The 19,769-nt window shown below is 36.3% G+C and overlaps 1 protein-coding gene across 3 annotated transcripts in view; it reads left to right on the top strand.

Moving 5' to 3' along the window:
• The window catches only part of LOC140165858 (uncharacterized), a 30,568-nt gene extending 14,429 nt beyond the window's left edge, over positions 1-16,139 (top strand). Inside the window, exons 6-11 of one of the 3 annotated variants that reach the window (XM_072189191.1) lie at positions 874-1,051; positions 2,075-2,246; positions 8,078-8,175; positions 12,449-12,593; positions 14,603-14,851; positions 15,661-16,139. In XM_072189191.1, coding sequence (XP_072045292.1) covers positions 874-1,051; positions 2,075-2,246; positions 8,078-8,175; positions 12,449-12,593; positions 14,603-14,851; positions 15,661-15,785 — 967 coding nt within the window. In that variant the 3' untranslated portion in view covers positions 15,786-16,139. Of the gene's footprint in view, positions 1-873; positions 1,052-2,074; positions 2,247-5,788; positions 5,887-7,839; positions 7,944-8,077; positions 8,176-12,448; positions 12,594-14,602; positions 14,852-15,660 lie in introns of all 3 variants that reach the window. The other 2 variants (XM_072189190.1, XM_072189192.1) reach the window with 2 other exon arrangements.
• Positions 16,140-19,769: the final 3,630 nt, after the last annotated feature.

Genomic DNA, 19,769 nt, shown 5'->3' with positions numbered 1-19,769 from the left:
AAGGTTTCCACTTCTTTCCTATAACAAAGTACTATCGTGTCAAAGGCTATCAAGGCCCCTTAGCCCCTTAGCCCGGGTGCCCGGGGGCACGCCCCCCCAGAGCCCATAGGAGTTACGCCACTGAATTGATTTGTTAAAAATGACGAGCAAAGCTACATGTACTTCAGAGCAACTTGATCACTCAATCTCATTTTTGTTGTTTTGAATGTCAAATAGCATTTTGAAAGATTGATCTGATCTTTGTTCTGGTTTTGTGTAAAAATACATTACACTTTTGTCCTCCTGATGGGACCCGGTCAAGCAACTTTCTTTAACCAGACTTAAAAATCTGAATTATTACAAAACATTCTGGCCTGTGCATCTAGGTAACAAGAGAAGCAAAATCACAGATAAATAGATTGAAGAAAATATGAAAGCCAATCTCGGCTATCTTTTACAGCAGTTTTACGGGAGAAAGGCTATTCCTAAACAAATTTTAACTGGCACTTAGTCTGACAGTGCCAAAAAGCTTTGTTAGTGATGTAGAGGATTTCTGAGTTGATCTAGCAACTTCATTGAGCTATTCCATTTAAAATCCATGCTCCCCCTGTTTTTGGAAATATCATCCACAGGGGGAGTATGAATTTCAAATGGAATGAACACATTAGGCAGCTCCATTTGAATTCCATACACCCTCTGAGAAAGATTCAACCTGAATGTTCTACAGAGGGATGGTGAGATTCAAAATAGAGTTGGTTAATGTGCTTATTCCATTTGAAATTAATACTCCCTCTGTAGAAGATATTTCCAAAATCTTCCACAGGGGGAGTGTGGACTTTAATGGAATAGCCCGCTGCACTGTCCTTATACTATGATATGTGTTGTCGTTTACAGTCCCCCAGACCTGTTACCTCTGAAAGCAGGTGAAGATTGTGTGCTTGGTATGCTACCCTTCTATCATGTCTATGGCATCGTAGTGGTCCTGTTGAATACATTGCGTATGGGTGTCAAAGTGGTCACTCTGCCGCAGTTTGAACCCAAGATTTTCTTGGAAACAATGCAGAATCACAAGGTATGTTGATATATCAATACACCAGCATACAACAAACAGAAAGTTTGTCAACATTTTGGGAGTTTGCGTGAAATGGGCTATTTCATTTTAAAATCCACACTACTGTGGAAGATTTTGGAAATATCTTCTGCAGGGGGAGTATGAATTTCAAACGGAATTAACACATTAGCAGCTCCATTTGAAACTCACTCTCCCTCAGTGAAAGATTCTGGTTGAATCTTTTAATTCTCAGAGGGTGTATAAAATTCCAATGCAGCTGCTTAATGTGTTCATTCCATTAGAAATTCATACTCCCTCTGTGGAGGATATTTCCAAAATCTTCCACAGGGTAGTGTGGATTTTAAATGGAATAATAACCAATGTTGCGATCCTGCATAATTTGTTTTGGTGGAAAGCAGACTACTAAATTTCAAGAATATCCACCATTCCGCTATCCTTCTCACTCCCCATCCCCTCCCCTCCCTTCCCCCCTCCCCTCACTCCCCTCCCCTCCCCTCCCAGGGGATAACGGCAGCTATTGTTAAAAATCATCTTCATTTAGGCATCATTTGGATTCCTAAATTGTCCACCTGTTCATACTCTTCCTAGCCAATGATGACCTCTCTGCTCTCAAAGATGTCATCTGCGATACATTTCTACCTCCTTTCTCCAGCCCAGCAAACACAAAACATTTTACAGAAAAAGGTTATATGTCTGTTATATAAAGGGTATGATACATTTTGATAACATTCAGAAAAAGTTTTGAAAACTTGCTGCAAAACATTGTTGACAAAATGTTTTGCAAAAATGTTTGCCAAAATTATTTTGCAATAACATTTTGACAACATTTTAAAAAAGTGTTTTTTCAAATAAAACATTTCAAAAATGTATTCATGACCTTTATATAACCCAATATTTAAGTGTTATTAAAACATTTGGACCAAAACAAAGCAAGTTTATAATGTTTCAAAAATATTTTTGTGTTTGCCGGGTCACAGGGCAAATAACAAACTACATAATGTTACTCTATTCATTTTCATTCAGGTATCATTTGGATTCCTTGTCCCTCCGTTGATTCTCTTCCTAGCCAAGAACCCAATGGTGGATGACTATGATCTATCTGCTCTCAAAGATGTCATCTGCGGTCCAGCTCCTCTCAGCGGACAATTAGCGGAAGAGCTTCAAAAGAGATTGAAAGTACCTGTTATCAGGCAAGGTTAGTGCTGGAAATAATTATGTGTTTGTACTCAGTGCGCAATTTTAATTTGCCATTCTGGTGCAATGTCAGCATACGGTCAACATTTACCATTTTAACCCCATAAGAACTACCTGCCGATTGGCCAAAAAGTTTTCGTTATCAATTGGACCAATCAGCAACATTGTTAGAATAATTTCACCACACGAAAAAATTGGGGTGAATTATTTGCAAAGCTCCGTTCTGATTGGTGATTAAAGTGAAGATATCACGTAATTGACCAATCAGAGGCAATGTTAGATCGGCAGGTAGTGCTCAGGGGGTTAAATAGAGGACTATGCCTCCAACCACCTAAATGCAGGGATGAAAGTTTTCAAGTTTACTCCTGATGCAATGTTTTTTCCCTCCTTTCTGTGTCCAAAACTGTAGAAAAATAACTTGATTTTTAAAATGTTCACGATTTTCCGGTGTCACAACATGACACCTCCTAACACATCTACATGTATTCTGGTGCTGGAGAAGTTCAAAATATAAAGAAATATTCAAAGTACTACACTAGAAATTTCAATTGAATGAACACAGCCTGACATAGTGTGAAGATTTTTTGCGTACACTGCGCAATGTAGGCGCCTGTCCATGAGTAATGCGGAAGTGGATCCAACCATGCCAATGCACTCATGATTGGTTAGTATTTTAATTATTGTATCCAAGGTCATTCATTCGTGTTGTAGTTTGAAATATGCGATATATTATTGCAGTTGGATCGCGTATAGCTGATGAAAGCTGTGTTCATTCAATCGAAATTTATAGTACATACATAAACTGGCCTCAAAAAGAAACTTATAATTTTTCACAAGGTCATATCTTAAAATCCTCTCCATAAAAATGAACAAAAATTGCACACAGGATTACTTCAATACTCTACTCTAAACACATGTCAGTAACCAAGCAGTTGTCCAACTGACACAACAGCAAAATGCACTGACATGGAACACCTTCCTGGACCAAAATTCACAGCCCAACAGATTTCTTTTGTTGGATTCCAGTTATTCGCCTGTACATGAACAAAAATTACACACAGGATAACTTCAATACTCTACTCTAAACACATGTCAGTAACCAAGCAGTTGTCCAACTGACACAACAGTAAAATGCACTGACACGGAACAGCTTCTGGGACCACATTCACAGGCGAATAATTGGAACACTGTATGTGTCAAAATGTCAACAGAGTCAACACCCTTTGTTTTCTAAGTACACAGCAATGCAAGATATGTGGTCATTGTGGTGAACCCTTTTGCACTACATCAGATGATTAGCTTAAAAGCTAGTTAGTAGCCTACTGATAAAGGCCGGTATCATTTGCAAATAATATAGAATTGTCAAAACAAATACACAAATTGGATAGAGCAATCTTCGAATTTATAAAGTGAAAAACAAGAAAAAAAAAAAGCGACTTGATATGAAGAAATTTTGGATTTTATGCCAAATCATCAAATTAAAGCCATAATGTACGATTTACGTCAAATTTTTATTTTGTTATTCTTTACCCAAAATGCTGAAATAATATTAGTAATAACTACCGGAAATGCTTTCTGTCCATTTTAAGTGAAAGAAACCCCATTGGCTATTTTGGTCGTTTTAACATTCTATGGCTGACATAAACTTCATAAAAAGTCATAAATTATACCAAAATTGCTCTGTTGACCTACAAACACAACAAATTTGGCTGATTCCTTTTAGGTGTAAGCTGGGACATGTGTAAACATTGCAATTATGCCAAAAAATCAGGTTTGAAAAAATAAACTGATTTCATATTATAAGATCGTACATTATGGCTTTAAAAAAACTGAAATTGTTGTAAATATATATATGTACTTTCTATTTTACAATATAAAATGCTGTTATTATTGAAGTGTATGTATCAAAGATTTATTAAATTCATGTTTTGGCAATTTTTGTATAGATTGTAGTTAACACAGATTGTGGGATATAACCACCGTGTACTGTATCTACAAAGTGATAGGTTATCAAGAATACAAAGGTCATCATAAGTATACCCTGGATGTAAGCGCAAAATAATAATAAATTCTATCTTTCACACAAAGCCTGCAAAGATGTCTGCAGAAAAGCAGATGTGTTGATTTTCAGATATCAACTTGTTTGGTCTGATGTATTAACTGTTTTTAGGTTAACTAATTTTCATATTTTTCTCATTAACTTAATAAAATATTTAATTTTAGATGTTTTTTTGTTTAGTTGCTCTGAACAAGCAAGTGCTAAGAGGGCGGCATACCACCCAATATCGCGGACAGTGTACTGTTGTAGTAGGGGCTACTATGGAGTGTAAAGCTAAATTTATACTCGATCGCCGAGTGATTGCGGTGCACTGCTTTTTTGGAAAGCGATGGGCAGTCGCCAAATTTTGCTATGCATTGCAATTAAAATATTCTAAATGCCACAAAATACATTTTTAGAACATCCATTGTTGTCAATAATTATTGCTTTGAATTAATTCATCACTGGAAGTTTATAATCGAGAAAGGTAAATTAATTAGCAAAATAATAGATTTATTTGGTTGAAAGTGATTGGTTGATGCATTCACATGTCAAGCGATAGCGCTTGAAAGTTGAGACTTCTTCAACTCGCAAAAGCGACATTGTTTTTGCCTCAGCGATTTGTATCAATTGATCGGTTTGACCAGGCCCGTACGCAGGGGGGGGGTGCGATGTGCAAAAGTATACAAAAAGTCCAAAGAAAATGACAATTTGAGAGCGTAGTGAGCAAAAAAATAGGGTTTTTTACGCTTTTTTGGCCAAAAAAGGTCCAATTTTGTGAGGAAAAGTCCACTTTTTACACACCCGCCCCCCCCCCTTGGAAAAAAGGTCCACATTTTCAAAATCAACACCCCCCCAAAAAAATCCTGCGTACGGGCCTGGGTTTGACGCTCTGAAAATGGAAGTAAACACTGAGCATGCAATGTTATACACCCTACCCAATCATTAAGCTTATGCATTTTGTAGCCAACAAGTTTAAATTTCTGTTGTCTTTATTGGTGATCTTATGAAGACAAGGATAAATGTTTTATTATTAAAACAATAGTGTGTTTATTTTTTATTTGTTCAAAGTATCAATTTTTGTTCAAGCAAGCTTTGAGCAATTTAACCTTTGACACATTCTTTCCTTAATAGGCTATGGTTTTAAAACAGAAGGAATCATTGCATCTACAATCCCGGCCATAAGTCATTCGATACTTGTGTAAAACTAAAAGTTTGATTGTTTTGACCGGTATTTTAGTTATACTTAACATACTGAAATTTAGCTTTCTTTGGTGTAAAGTTTGAACCCGTTCCTCCTACTGCAACCCTCCCCCTTCCCCACCAATCAATGTTGGATGTCTGTAAGGGTACATGGCCAAATAAACAACTACCAACATTGATCGGGGGAATGGGGGGGGGGGGGCACATTTGCAGCACTCATGTTAAAGTGTTCGAACAATTTGACCGGGATTATAGTAGTTCAATTTACTGACTTAACCTCCGACACATTCTTTCCTTAATAGGCTATGGTTTAACAGAAGGAATCATTGCATCTAGTAGTTCAATTTACTGTACAGACTACAGTTCTGCTGGTTTCATCTTACCACAAACACTTGGCAAGGTAATGAAGGAGAGGAGAAACAACCTGGAACCATTGTTAATAACTGCTACCAGCTGTCTGCTATCATTTCATATTCACCCATTTTTTGGCAATTTACATTTTGGATTATATATCTCATGCGAAGATTCTTATCATATGATTTGCAAATTACTATAGAGGTTATTCATGTTACTCATGTGTGACTTCTAACAAAAGGCGCGGATTCCAGTAGTATTCCTCATTCAAACCAATTAAATGCAAGACCTCTGAGTTACCTGCATGTCTTTGGTGGGCTATTTTGAAACAGTCATGTTTCAGGGATGTGAGAGTTCCTCTTTTCAGCTGATTTCCTCTTTTTTTGTTGCCAAAATTTACGTGTTTTTCTTTGATTTTCAGCCCATATTTGGCATTTTTACCCTGATTTTATGCTGTTTTTAGTGATTTTCCTCGTTTTTGGTCTGTGGCCTCTCACACCCCTGATGTTTGCACATGCAGGTACTTCTTTTGAAAATCCTAAACAAGGTATATCAGTCGCTGATAGGATATGCAGCTTATAGAACATGGATAACCTCTATTGATTATTTTTGCTATTTTTAGCGTCAGCTGCAAAAAGACTATTGCACTCCCCGCAAGTTTTGCACAAAATGACCCCTTGATTCACCATTTTCAGGTATAAATTTTGTTTAGATATTTTTTTATTATTTTGTTGTCCTGGTGCTATGAAATTAAGTGGAAGAAAAGATATAAATTTATATTATATTTAATAAAACAAATATTGAATTTTTGTTCAATGGTAAGAATATTTGTATGAAGTGGAATATGAAGTGTTCCATAGAACTCAGCAAAGCCTCATTTAATGGAACAGTCCATATTTCACCTTAAGTATTGAAGCAATTTTTACACAGAGTTACATGTAAGTATGAGTACTGCTGCTGGTGTTTGCTAGTAAAACTGGTGATGAAACTTTTATATGGTCTCCTCACAAATGTTGCCCTTTTTATTCTGATTTATGTTGACATGTCAGGATACGTGTCGATGTCGACATTATGTCGACATACGGCATATCGATGCCGGCCTTATTCTGATCCATAGTAAAAAATATTTAAAAAGTCTTTAAACCCTCAAAAGTTTTGAAAGTACAAATATAGAAAACACAGATAATCAAAATGTCACTTGCGAAAGAGAAGGTGGAGCCAGGAGGGAATGGTCCAGAGCAACTACCATACATAGGCTGGACAAAGGAATACCACCTCCCTGACCATGGCAGTAGGCCTCAAGCAGAACTTATATCATGTATTTCCCATTAATTGTTAACAAAATAAAAACTTCTAAATATCCAAAATGGGTATGTGTAAACTAAAAATGATGATTATCCTAGTATCATTTGTTTTCTGTATAGGAAAACAATTAATTTTGTTTTTGCATCAAATTATTTGCTTGATGGTGATTTTTGTTATACATTGCACATTTTACCATACATTTCCAATTACAGGTGAATTTCTTTCAGGGATCAACATTGCTTCACCTTGACAGAGAGACTGTACTATGGCCCTTAAAAAAATATGTTTGGATGCTATCCACGACCGAAAAAAAATCAGAAATCTTGGGTCTATGTGTTGTTTTTTCAATCACTTTTTTTAAAAGAAACCTTTTGTATCAAAGCAATATTTGTTATATTCATGTCATTTATTAAATGCATAATTTGATTAAAAGCAAGAAGTATTTCCATTTAAATTCAGTCCAAAAACGCACAATTTCTTAACCGTAAAAGGTTGAAGCATTTGTCAATACAAGAGCCCATGGGAAAAAAAGAGCCAATGGGAAAAAGGATCTACCTACCGACCCTCCAAAATGTTTGTCTTGGAAGGTCAGCCAAACATTTTTTTTTGCCTAACCATGGTGTACAGTAGTAACTACTAATTTGTTAGAATATATTCTGTTAAAAAGCCCAAAATCCCATGTTGTTTTGCTTAGGATATGGCCTGACTGAAACTTCACCAGTGGTTGTGCTTGGAGATCATGACGCCAACGGTGACCCGGCGGCTTCAGGTGTATTAGTACCGAATACCAAAGCTCAGGTAGTATTCCTAGGCCCTTGAACATGCATTATTTTATTCCTAGGCCCTTGAACATGCATTATTTAGTCATTTGGATGAAAAAATTGGTTAAAAACAATGCTGTGTGATTTTATTATTCTAACATATCTAAATAGGGTATGGCATGACCGAATCGGGTGCACTAGACACCATGGGACCGTATACGGGGCATGTCGGGTCAGCGGGACAAGTCCTGCCTCTGACTCAAGCAAAGGTTTGTTGTATTGATTGATTATTTTGCACAGTTACGTTTGTGATGATGTCTAGGCAGCTGGCTAAACAGGTTTCTCTTTTTCTTTGCTTTCTGTTATGGATACGTCATGTTTTGCATGCTTGTTAAGTTTGGATTATTTGATGGAATGCAAATGCAGCTTGATTTGCACCCGGAGACATTTGTGGGGTACATTTCTTCAAGTGAATGTATATATAAATTGGATATGAGAATTTTCATTTTTTAAAAGGAATTCCTTTTTTTTTCCCCAAATTTCTGTGTTTTTATTTCTTTTTAGCCCGTTTTGACATTTTTGCCATATTTTACGCGCTTTTCCCTTTTTTTTAGAATTATCCTTTTTTTTCTTCATTGAAGTGTATTCTTATGCCTGATAAATGAGGAGCAGGGAGTACACTTCCGTGTCATGTCAAAGGCAAGCCTCTTTCGAAAAACATACAAATTAAGAAAATGTGGGAATTCTTGATGAAAAAATACCTTAAAGCCATAATGTACGATCTTATAATATGAAATTGGTAATTTTTTTACAAACCTGATTTTTTTGCACATTTGTAATGTTGACACATGTCCCAACTTGCCCCCAAATGGAATCGGCCAAATTTGTTGTCTTTGTAGGTCAACAGAGCAAAGTTCGACATATTATCATAATTTAAAAAATTATGATAATATGTCCTCCCATAGAACTGCGTGTAAAATGGCCAAAATAACCAGCTGGGTTTCTTTCACTTTACCTTGTTATTTCAGCTTAAAATGGACAGCAACCCTTCCCGGCAGTTATTACTAATATTATTTCAACATTTTGAATAAAGAATAACAAAATTAAAATTTGACGGAAATCGTACATTAAGGCTTTAAAGTAAAGTTTGGTCATTGGGGGAAAGTTTTCAAAACAATTATGCTTTTTGGCAACTTTAAAAAAAATATATAGCGCCTTTGGATAAAATAAAAAGTCGGTTTATGAAAATTCACTAAAATATGTGCCTTTGAAATCCTATCTAAAATAGAGGGTATTTGGGGTTACAGCAATAATTACTGTGCAGATTGGGCATGTGGTTAGCCCCCTCTCCTCTCCTCTTCCCTCACCCCCTCACCCATCTTACACCAGTCTTGCTTGATTTTGAAGAAATGTGTACCATGTTATCACTTGTCTCCAGCTGCACTGGATGCCCGCTTGATTTCAAGTATAATTTTTCAAATAATTGCAATTAATAACAAACTAGAAATAACAGCATGGGGCTTGGTTATGCAAAAATCAATTGCATAAAGTTATCCTCGCATGCATTCGATTTTTTGATGGTTTCTTTTCAGTTTTCTTTAATGGTGTCTTTTTAGTTTTATTTGTGAAATTTTACTCAGATAAGTAGGCTTTACCATTGTGGGTGCTGGTGTTTGGTAGCAGATACCTTGTTTGGACCTTGTTTGTGGTATATTTGCTAATTTGAGATTTTGTCGTGCTGATGTTGAAGTTAACTTGATAGTTTAGAAGTTCAAATCTGGTAATAACCAAATATGTCTTTTTTTGTTCTCTTTGTATAACAATGTATGTTAGTATAGTACTAACAAAACATTTAGTGTACATCAAATTACGCCAATTGGTACTTTATGGTTGAAACACAGTGGTTTATGATAGCTATATGAATAATATGATCATGGTGTAGTATAGTATTACCTGGTGTTGAAGTCATGGGTGTCATGTCAAGTCTACTAGTCCCTGGTATAATGCATTATGGTCTTTATACTTTTTTATAGGCCTATATAAAATAAGTGAACAATAGCCCATGACGAGTGACATAGGTCCAGAACTTATAGACACCTAGGCACTATAAGAGAAAAACCAAATGGGCCAAACAGTGGTTCACATCAGCTTAGTAACAACAAGAGTGAAGGGGTAAAATAAAGCATCAGACACAAGAAATAAGATGCTTATGCACTCTGCTCTTGAACCATGGTGCGCCATTGTCAGATATGTCTCGGACTACTCCATCTGGTTGGCTATTCCAAACGTTAACTGCAGTGTGGATGAATGTCCTGCCAGTAGATATAGTTCTAGAAACTGGTATTGGTGAAAGCATGGCAAAGCATGGACAAGCTGGAGCGGGTAGCTCTTCTGACTACAAATGGCTTTAATAGCAGTGCTTTCAGATCCGGTAGGCACAAGCTGGTGTGCATTTTGTAGAGACTGTTGCTGCAGCCACTTGACATCTTTGGTGGAGAGATGTGATGTTCAGCTCTGTACTTGCTGTCCTCTTCGCTCATGCCTATGATTTTGAAGGGCCTTCCTCTGGATAGAGTCTGGTGGCACTGGCACTCATCCAAGACAGTGAGGCATAACACTGAAAACAGTTGATTTGCCTCTGACATTAAGTTTATTTGCAACTCTCCTCAGAACGCCCAGCTAATGCTAATTCATTCATGTTACATTGCAGCTCGTAATTTTGCAAAATTATCAGCTACATTAAAACCATTGTCTTGTCAAACTGCATGTGCATATTTAAAAAAGTTAACAAAAATGAATGCATAGTTAATTGACAATTGAGTTAAATTGAAATTCCCCTGAGCAAGGAATTAACTGCCTATTGTCTTGGCCACCCATACAAGAACTCAGGTAGCTGATCCTGCCTGCGATGGCATATTAAGGGATGTATTTTGGGATGTGCCTGATTGTTACTAAATGATTTTTGTTATCACGTGTCTTGGTCTACAGTGGTCAGGAAATTCCTGTAAAGTGTGCGGAGGCTTGCAGTTAATGCCTGTGCATAGCGCAGCATAAGTCACTGCACTTATAAAGGCAAGGGAAGTGAAATATAGATTAAAAAGTACTCAAGTGAAAGGTGTCTCAGTTAACAACCAGCCAAAGCATGTTATACAATGTAGATTGAACATAATTGAGTCAAGAGAAATGTGTGATTTACCTGGAATTGGATTTAGTTTTTAAGATTTCAAATCTCGCCCTTATTTTGATGGAACTGTAAAATTGGCTGCAAAATGTGTGTGCCCACAGGCACAACATGCCTATGGGTGCTGACTGAAAGGGATGATGAGTGAATATAATTAGTCATCCATTAATTTTGGAAAAAAAATCTAATACTGGAACTTAACTTTTTGCAAATTTACTACTTTGTGTATGGAACTACCAAAGTTCAGACACCTGACCTGCTGGACTGGCCAGTAGACTTGACAAAAGGGATGATACTTATGATGTATCCAGTATTGTTTTGGTGCATGTTACATGCAAGTCATGGATGATAATGTATTCAATCATAACCCGTTTTTGGAACATTAGCCTCATATGGGCTATTCCATTTGAAATCCACACTACCCATGTGGAAGATTTTGGAAATATCTTCCACAGAGGGAGTATAAATTTTAAATGGAATTAGCACATTAGGCAGCTCCATTTGAATTTCATACACCCTCTGAGAAAGATTCAACCTGAATCTTCCACAGAGGGAGGATGAGTTTCAAATGGAGCTGCCTAATATGTTCATTCCATTTGAAATTCATACTCCCTCTGTAGAAGATATTTCCAAAATCTTCCACAGGAGCCCATTTCATACATTTTCTAGCATTGGGAACAGAGGGATATTAGTAGTGTAAGGATTTTTGGGCAGACAGTAAGGTCAGTTTTTCACATTGCCATTTCACATGCAGAAAGCAATACAATGCAATGCTTCACTAATGATTTGGTTTGTTTTGCTTAGTCAAAATATCAGCATTTCCACAGCATAAGTACAAAAACGTATCCTTTGTCATGTATGCTTTCATATGCTTTAACATATTTTACCATGCATCAATTCAAGAAGTGCCATTTGTACAAAATGTATGTAATATTATTTTAATGCAGTCTGTCACAGGAATTATGTTGCAAATTTTATTAATTGTATGCTTGAACTGTGTAATTTACCACAATGGGGGCAGAAGCATTAAAATTTAAGGGGGAAAGCATATTTTGTAACAGTTTGACTGGGATATTTGTGTGTGAATTGTGCAAAAAATTTCCAGTTCATGGGACAGTCTGTGCAAAGCAAGCAAAAGTTTGCAATCTTACCCTATTTTGGCCCCAAACACAAAAAATGCACAAAAGGGGATTAATACTTTAATTTTTCTTCTATTCAGATTTTTAGGGGGGACATTCCCCATAAAAATTTTGGGGGATGTCCCCCGCTTCCACCACCTATGATTTAGCATAAAAATGAGAAACAAGCAGGTTTTGCAATATTTTCTTGGCACTAATCATAAGCCCTTTTTTCTTTTCAAGATTGTAGACATCAGCTCAGGAACATGTCTGTCTACTGGTCAGAGAGGAGAATTATACATAAGTGGACCACAAGTTATGAAGGGTTACTTGAAGAATCCAGATGCAACAGCCGCTTGTATTGACGAAGATGGATTCATGCATACAGGTAAAATATATATTTTTGGTATAAGACTTCATAGAGGGGCATGGGCGCCCAGTGGTCCAAGAGTTTGACTCATAATTGCAAGTCAGTATGAGGCTGTGTGTTCGAATCCCATAGTGTTAACATGTTGTGCACTTAGGCAAGGCTCTTAAAAGCTAAGCGACGAGCGATTGGTTACATGACCAATGAGGTGGCACGCTCCTCCCAACGCAACAAAAAGCGCTGTATCTCAGTGGCCAAAAACCAATCGCTATCGCTCAGCGATGTAATATAAATTTAGCTTTAGACTAACGTTACCCTTAGAGGGGCATGGTGGCACAGTGGTCTAAGACTTTGACTCAAAATTGCAAGTTGGCATGAGGCTGTGTGTTCGTTCAAATCCCATAGCGTCAATGTGTTGTGCACTTAGGCAAGGCTCTTCACCCCTATTGCCTCTCCCCACCCAGGGGTACAAATGATTACTGGCTATATTCATTTGCTGGGAAGGTAACAGACTCGCAGTGGAGGAGGTGTAGCAATCGGCGATCCCCAGCAGCGAAATGGAGTCTGGCGCAGTCCCTTCAAAAAAGAGATGAACACGCCGGGCTGTAAAGACCTTTTTGTCCCCTCTAAACTTTACTTTTACCTACACTGAAAAAAGGTCACAAACCAATTTTGACCAGATGGCTGTCAAATTCAGTATCAAATAAATACTGTAAATTTTTGTGTTTTGCGATTTTTAACCATTTCACTTGTGATTTTGAGTTTTCTTGCATAGACGTATACATAAAAAGAACATAATTCAAATATTTTTATTTTCGCGGTGGGTGCATTATTGTGCGCAAAATGCACGAAAGTTAATGTACCGTGAAAATTTCCACTTTTACAGAAGGTAGTTCAATCAGGTACAGTCCGTCTCTATTCAGTTGTGACTAGCAAATTTGCTATCTAATGTTGCTTTTAGTCATAATATTGAATACAACTTTGTTACTTTCAAAGTGCATCTTTGCCAGTTTAACAGTCAAGTTAATTTGTGCAGTGCAAAATCACTTTTGTCTCTTTCGTCACATACTCAAAATATAATCAAAATACCGAAGACAGACAACAGTAGACTGTCCGGGGAAAGCTATTTAAAAGTGGTATTCAAAAAGAGCATGATCATGACCCATGTTACACTATTTTGGCCCATGATCGGGGTGAATTTGCCCCTTTTCTTTTCTTTTGCTTTCCCAATTTCCTTTTTCATTTTTTGTCAGAGGGGCACTTTTCTTTTTGATTTCTGTTAGGGGTGGTGGATGGGCACTTGGCCCCCTGCTGGCTACGCTACTGTATCTAAATTCTGTATTGTTTGTGACCTATTGTCCCGACATTGCCCTTGTGAACTTCTGCATGCGGAAATCCATGTTCACAAAACTACTCCCTATTCCAGAAAAATACAGCACTAATTTTTTGGGATAAAAAAATATTATCCTGTTTTGCCAAATGAAACATAGCTAAATCCTAATCCTTTAGTTAGTCCTAACTGGCAATAAAAGAAAAATTTTAATATTTGGCCAATTTTTGGAATTAAGGGCAAAAAACATGTGTTTTTAGGGTGTTTTTCGTATGCTGTAACAATCAAGCCTAAAGACTTGTACTAAGACTAATTTCAGTTTATGCACTCTAGTTTTTGGAAAAGACATGTTTCATTTTTATAACCAATTATTTAATTATAGTAACACAAAAAAGTGGGAATTAGAGCAAAATTGCGGCATCTACTATAGATTTTGAATGCTTAGACTTGTTACAAGTCTTTGATTTTTGTGAATCGATTGTCAGAAAACATGCCAAAAATGCATGTTTTTGGCTCTTTTTTCAAGAAATTTACCAAATATTAAAAATTTGACTTTTATTGCCAGTTAGGACTAACTAAAGGATAAGGATTTAGCTATGCTTTATTTTGCAGAACTTGATCATATTTTTTTAATCCCAAAAAATTAGTGCTGTATTTATCTGGAATGGGGAGTAAAACTGACAATTTTTGATCTTCTCAGGTGACATTGGCTACTTCTCCAAGGATGGTAATCTCTACATCATTGACAGACTCAAGGAGCTCATCAAGTACAAAGCAGCTCAAGTTGCCCCAGCAGAACTTGAAGCCTTGTTGTTGACTCACCCATCTGTAGCTGATGCAGCTGTCATAGGCATCCCAGATGAGGAGGCAGGAGAACTCCCTAAAGCATTTGTTGTCTTGAAAGGAGATGTTGAAATCACTGAGGAGGAATTGTGTACATTTGTAGCAGGTTAGTGTTAGATACTCCCGGGTGAACAGCATTTGAATGGCCTGGATCTGGTTCATACAGGCCCATTACCAGGGGGTGGATGCGCCCCAATTGCAAAAGGCCCAAAAAGTCCCATTTGCGAGCATAGCAAGCAAATAAATGCAGGTTTTTTATGCCTTTTTGGTCAAAAAATGTCCAAATTTTGAAAAAAAAGACCACTTTTATCAAAATCCGTCGCCCCTTTAAAAAAAATTCTTTGGAGAACCACTGGACCTATTCTGAAGTGCTAGGATCATTCACAGTTAATTTGAAAAAAAAAGAATTGAAAAAAAAAAATTGAAATATGCAAATCATTAACTAATGTTTACCTCTTCATCTATCACATATTATAGATGCATTGGTTTTCCATGCATTTATAATATGTGATAGATGAAGAAGTAAACATAAGTTAATGGTTTGCATATTAAGGATAACAAACTGTAATTTTTTTAGTAATTTTTTTTTTCAATTTTTTTTTCAAATTAACTGTGATTGATCCTAGCACTTCAGAATAAGTCCAGTGTTTTTTTGGTTTTTTTGTTACGGATATCCGATTCGATACCGATATCGCACTTATCAGGTCAATACTGATATGATACCAGTTATCGGATGAGCCCTAATCATGAATATGCAAAAATTCTCATTGAATACAAAGCATGGGGACTTAGGTGCTATATGTACCCCATTAATCTTTGGGAACAATCCCATCTTTCACCTCATGACTATATTCCAACCATCACACTCATAGACTCTCAATATGTATTGTATATAATACTTAATATCATCTGTAGATCAAGTCGCCCCTCACAAGAAGCTCCGCGGTGGAATAGAGTTCACACGAGGCATTCCCAAGACAGCAGCAGGCAAGATACTCCGAAGACAACTCAGACTTCAAGAAATGCAGAAGAAGAGATAGTTGATTAGTAGGTAATAATGTTCTGCTACTTATAGACACATATCTTATCACTGTGTGTGCATGGGTATTGACCATGATGGGATCAAATGTAATGCGATCAAGCTAAATGAGTCTGATGTCGATCAAAATCATAATTCAGTTTTCAATTTCATTACATGAGCCATTCTCAGAGCTTATGGTTCCAGAGATATGGTCATTTTAGTGCTGCTCAGAACAATAAAATACAAAGCAAGTTGAATACTATTATTGCCTATATCTCAAAATCAATATTCCCGACATCCGACTCATTTTGCTTGATCGCATCACAAATGTAGGTAGATTTATACATATGTAAGCAATATTTTTAAATTCTCTTATTTCTGTTAAGAATTTAAATTTAATGTCCCTTTGCACTTAATTGGTGATTGGTTTTACTTATCATGTTTTGTATTGTAATTTCAAAATCGTTGTTGGGCAGGAAAAAACCTCCTATGTACTTGTGGCCCTTGAACATGTTTAAAACAAAAGTGCCAAAAGGTTACTTAGGATATTTTGCTTTAAACATGTTCAGGGGACAGTGATTTTTTCTGCCTGATGACAAAATGCTTTTTGAAACTCGGTCCATCATGATATTAAACCTTCAGTTTTTGACAGAGAAGAACGGTACTTGTTTAAATTTTGAGAGTGTGCAGAGCGTAAACGCAGAAGTGGGGTTCTGATTGGGGGAATCAATCGTCTGACAATCATAGCAACAGACCGATAATCTGATTGGCCGATTGTGCGTCAAATCGTTGGTCGGTGCATATCGGTGCCCTTGAAGTGACCACAAAGCCCAGTATTTGTCGCACATTAACAGGGCGCTCACATCAATCTGAGCAAGGGACTGCTGTTCTTCTCTGAAACCCAGTGTAGTTATTACCCAAGCTAAAGGATAATAGAAATAGTAATTTTTAAAACAATAGTAATTATTGCTCAATTAAAATGTCATAATCACTGAAATGCAAATTCCAGACAACTTTTCTAAGATTATGTAAATGTTAATTGGCTTTTGAGCCTAATATGCTATGTTAAAGGTGCACTGAAAAGGTGTGTGTAGACGCGTGTAAGCTTACAAGCAGAACTGGATGAATAATAATAATAATAATAATAATAATGGAGGGGATTTAAAGTAAAATAACTGATGTCCATTGCACAAATGTTTTCATATTTTGGCATTGGCATAGTGTTTAGGGTAGAGACCGAAATTGTCCGTTTTGTAAATGGTACATTCCGTGTTGTTTTCCGTTTTTAAAATGTAACCACTTTAGGGAAACCATTGGCATGATTCACATGTTGACATCGCAAAATTGGTGATATGTAGCATAAAAACAGTCATGAAACTGCAAATATATGACCCCTAAAGGCAAGAAATGATCAATTTGAAAACAATTTCAATGAAATATTTAATCGGTTTGTGCTTTCAGTTGAATGTACATTGGAAATTAGACCGGAATAAGCATAAATTTTGCCTGTTGTTGCAAAATTGTTACCGTTTTCTATGTGTAATTCCGTGAAGTTTCTCTGTTGTCTGTCATCGGAGAACTTCTGGCTCTAGTTTGAGGCAGAATCAAAGTAATGCAATGGAAGCTTCGTAACACAAAATTATCAGGTCTTTTAGTTTGTGTTAACAGGAATTTGTGTTATCAGATCAATATTGTATAAAGGTATACCGTAAAACCTCATCTGCAAGCATATAGAGTGCTTTTGATAAAAGCTAAATTAATCCAGGCGCCATTATGGAATTTGAGCAAATATATTACAGATCCAAGCACATGCAATCAAGTATTATTGTAAGACCAATTTATTGTATTGGCATATTTACGCATGTATCATATTAATTTAGCTTTCATCAAAAACACTATATATGCTTGTAGACGATGTTTTATGGTATGTTGGAAACTTAAAAACATATTTGTTAACAGGGATTTTGTGTAAACAGTTTTTCTACAGTAATTGGAAACAAAACAAAATGGGGAACTTGTAAAAAAAACCCACAACTTTGTTCCTCAATCATGTCGGGTACCTCTCCTTCTATACCATTGTATTTTGATATGCGTGAAATTATGACACAATCTAATCATGGTAGGTGATCTAATCCAGTGCAGAGAAGGTATCTTACCCTTCCCATAACCCTTTGCAACATGATGCATCACCTCACTTCATCAAATGACACTGCTATTTCTTTGTACATGTTCCACTTCATGTTGGCAATAGACTAGCTAAACATGGGTCAATAGTCACTAATAAACATATTTGGCAAGGTCTGACTGTGCTCTGTTCATTAAGGTACCTTATAGACTCATGCTGCACTGGATAGTAGATCAGTGCAGATTTTTGAAATGGAAGAAATGCACTGTGGGAAGTGTAAGATATCTTCTTTGGAACTTTTTGGAACTAATCAGACCAAAGTCTGCAATAATAAAATTATTTATAAAATATACTCCCATACCACACACCCATACCAAAATTTATGTTTAGTACAAAAGTATGGAGCAAAAAACAATAGATATAAGAAATTGGACATAACTTTGCAACCTAGTAAGCCAAGTTTCATACTTTCTGCCGCTTCATCATGCCGCTTGTACATTTCTAGCAGCGGCATGACTCTGAAAGCCAATGTTGCTGTTCTGCACCGCTCCAAAATCGTATTTTTTTCTCATACATCAGAGCGGCACCGCTCCGAGTTGATTTGAATTCAACTCCTAGCGATGCTGCCGCTTGGGCAAAGTGGTGGAGTGATTGATATATCGGCTTGCCGCTGGTCACCACTGGCGTTTCTAGTGCGACTGCACAGTGAAGTAAATTTGTCGTCAAAGCGGCAAGCGGCAGGAAAGTATGAAACCAGCATTAGGGATTTTAGCATCAGTAAGCTTAGGTACTGAGCAAGCTAGTAATGGTATAACTCAATTTTCAAAAATGTCTGACTTTGGACTGATTGGATGAAATCATGTCACAATTGTAGATGTAGTCAGGGATTTTATATATTAAACCAATTCAAGGTTTTACAAGTATAATATATTATAATATACAGAAGCTTTAATGAAAATTACAGTATTTTGATAATTATAATGCAATTTATACTGAAAAAAGCAATATATTGATGTATAGGTGTATATGGGGGATATTGGGTTATTTCGGTTGAAATCCATACATCCACTATGGAAGACATGGCCTTAATCTTCCATACAGGGAGTGTGAATTTCAAATAGGATTCCCTGAATTGATGACTCTATTTAAATACTACACCCCCTGTGTGGGAGTTTAAAGTCTTCCATAATAGGTCTATTAATGCATCTCAACTGGAATAACCCATTCTTGCTAAGTGTAATAAAAATAATAACACCTATTTTTTGGTGTATTGATTTAAAGTTACTTAATGTCAACACCTAAAACGTAACACTAGCTTATCATTATTTCGATCAAATATGCAAGTTGTAATTAACAAAATTGAACCTGCTACTGAATTTGAAAAACAACCTTTTCTTCATATATTATTTCAGTAAAATAAAGCATCATCAAAGGCTTTAGTATAAGGCTACTATCGCACACAGGTAATTCTTTTTTGTTTTTTACTGTTCACTTATCTCTTTGAATTGAACTTGTGAAACTTTTGGTGTGAACATTCGTAAAGTTTGCTTTTCATTTAAGAATGACAAAATATAAATATCTTTTGTTGACAAAATGAGTGTATAGGCTACATGTATACGCAGCCCTTTAATAATATATCTCATTTGTAAATCTGTGGTCCTATAGCGATGAGTTTAAAAGTGGAGAATTATCTGATGTTTTATACAATTATGTGTGAACTATCGCAGAAGTTAATTGGTACAATTAAGTGCTTTTTGTTGTTAATTGAACTAATTTGTTAGCATGAAAGTTCATCTGTGTTGGTAAACTTCATAATTGGAAATTTAAACTTATGATCTCAACACAAAATTAAGACGTACCTCAAATTTTCGGTCACAA

This window comes from Amphiura filiformis, chromosome 12 (assembly GCF_039555335.1).
Source record: "Amphiura filiformis chromosome 12, Afil_fr2py, whole genome shotgun sequence".
NCBI lineage: Eukaryota > Metazoa > Echinodermata > Ophiuroidea > Amphilepidida > Amphiuridae > Amphiura > Amphiura filiformis.
This window is presented reverse-complemented; position numbering and strand designations above follow the sequence as displayed.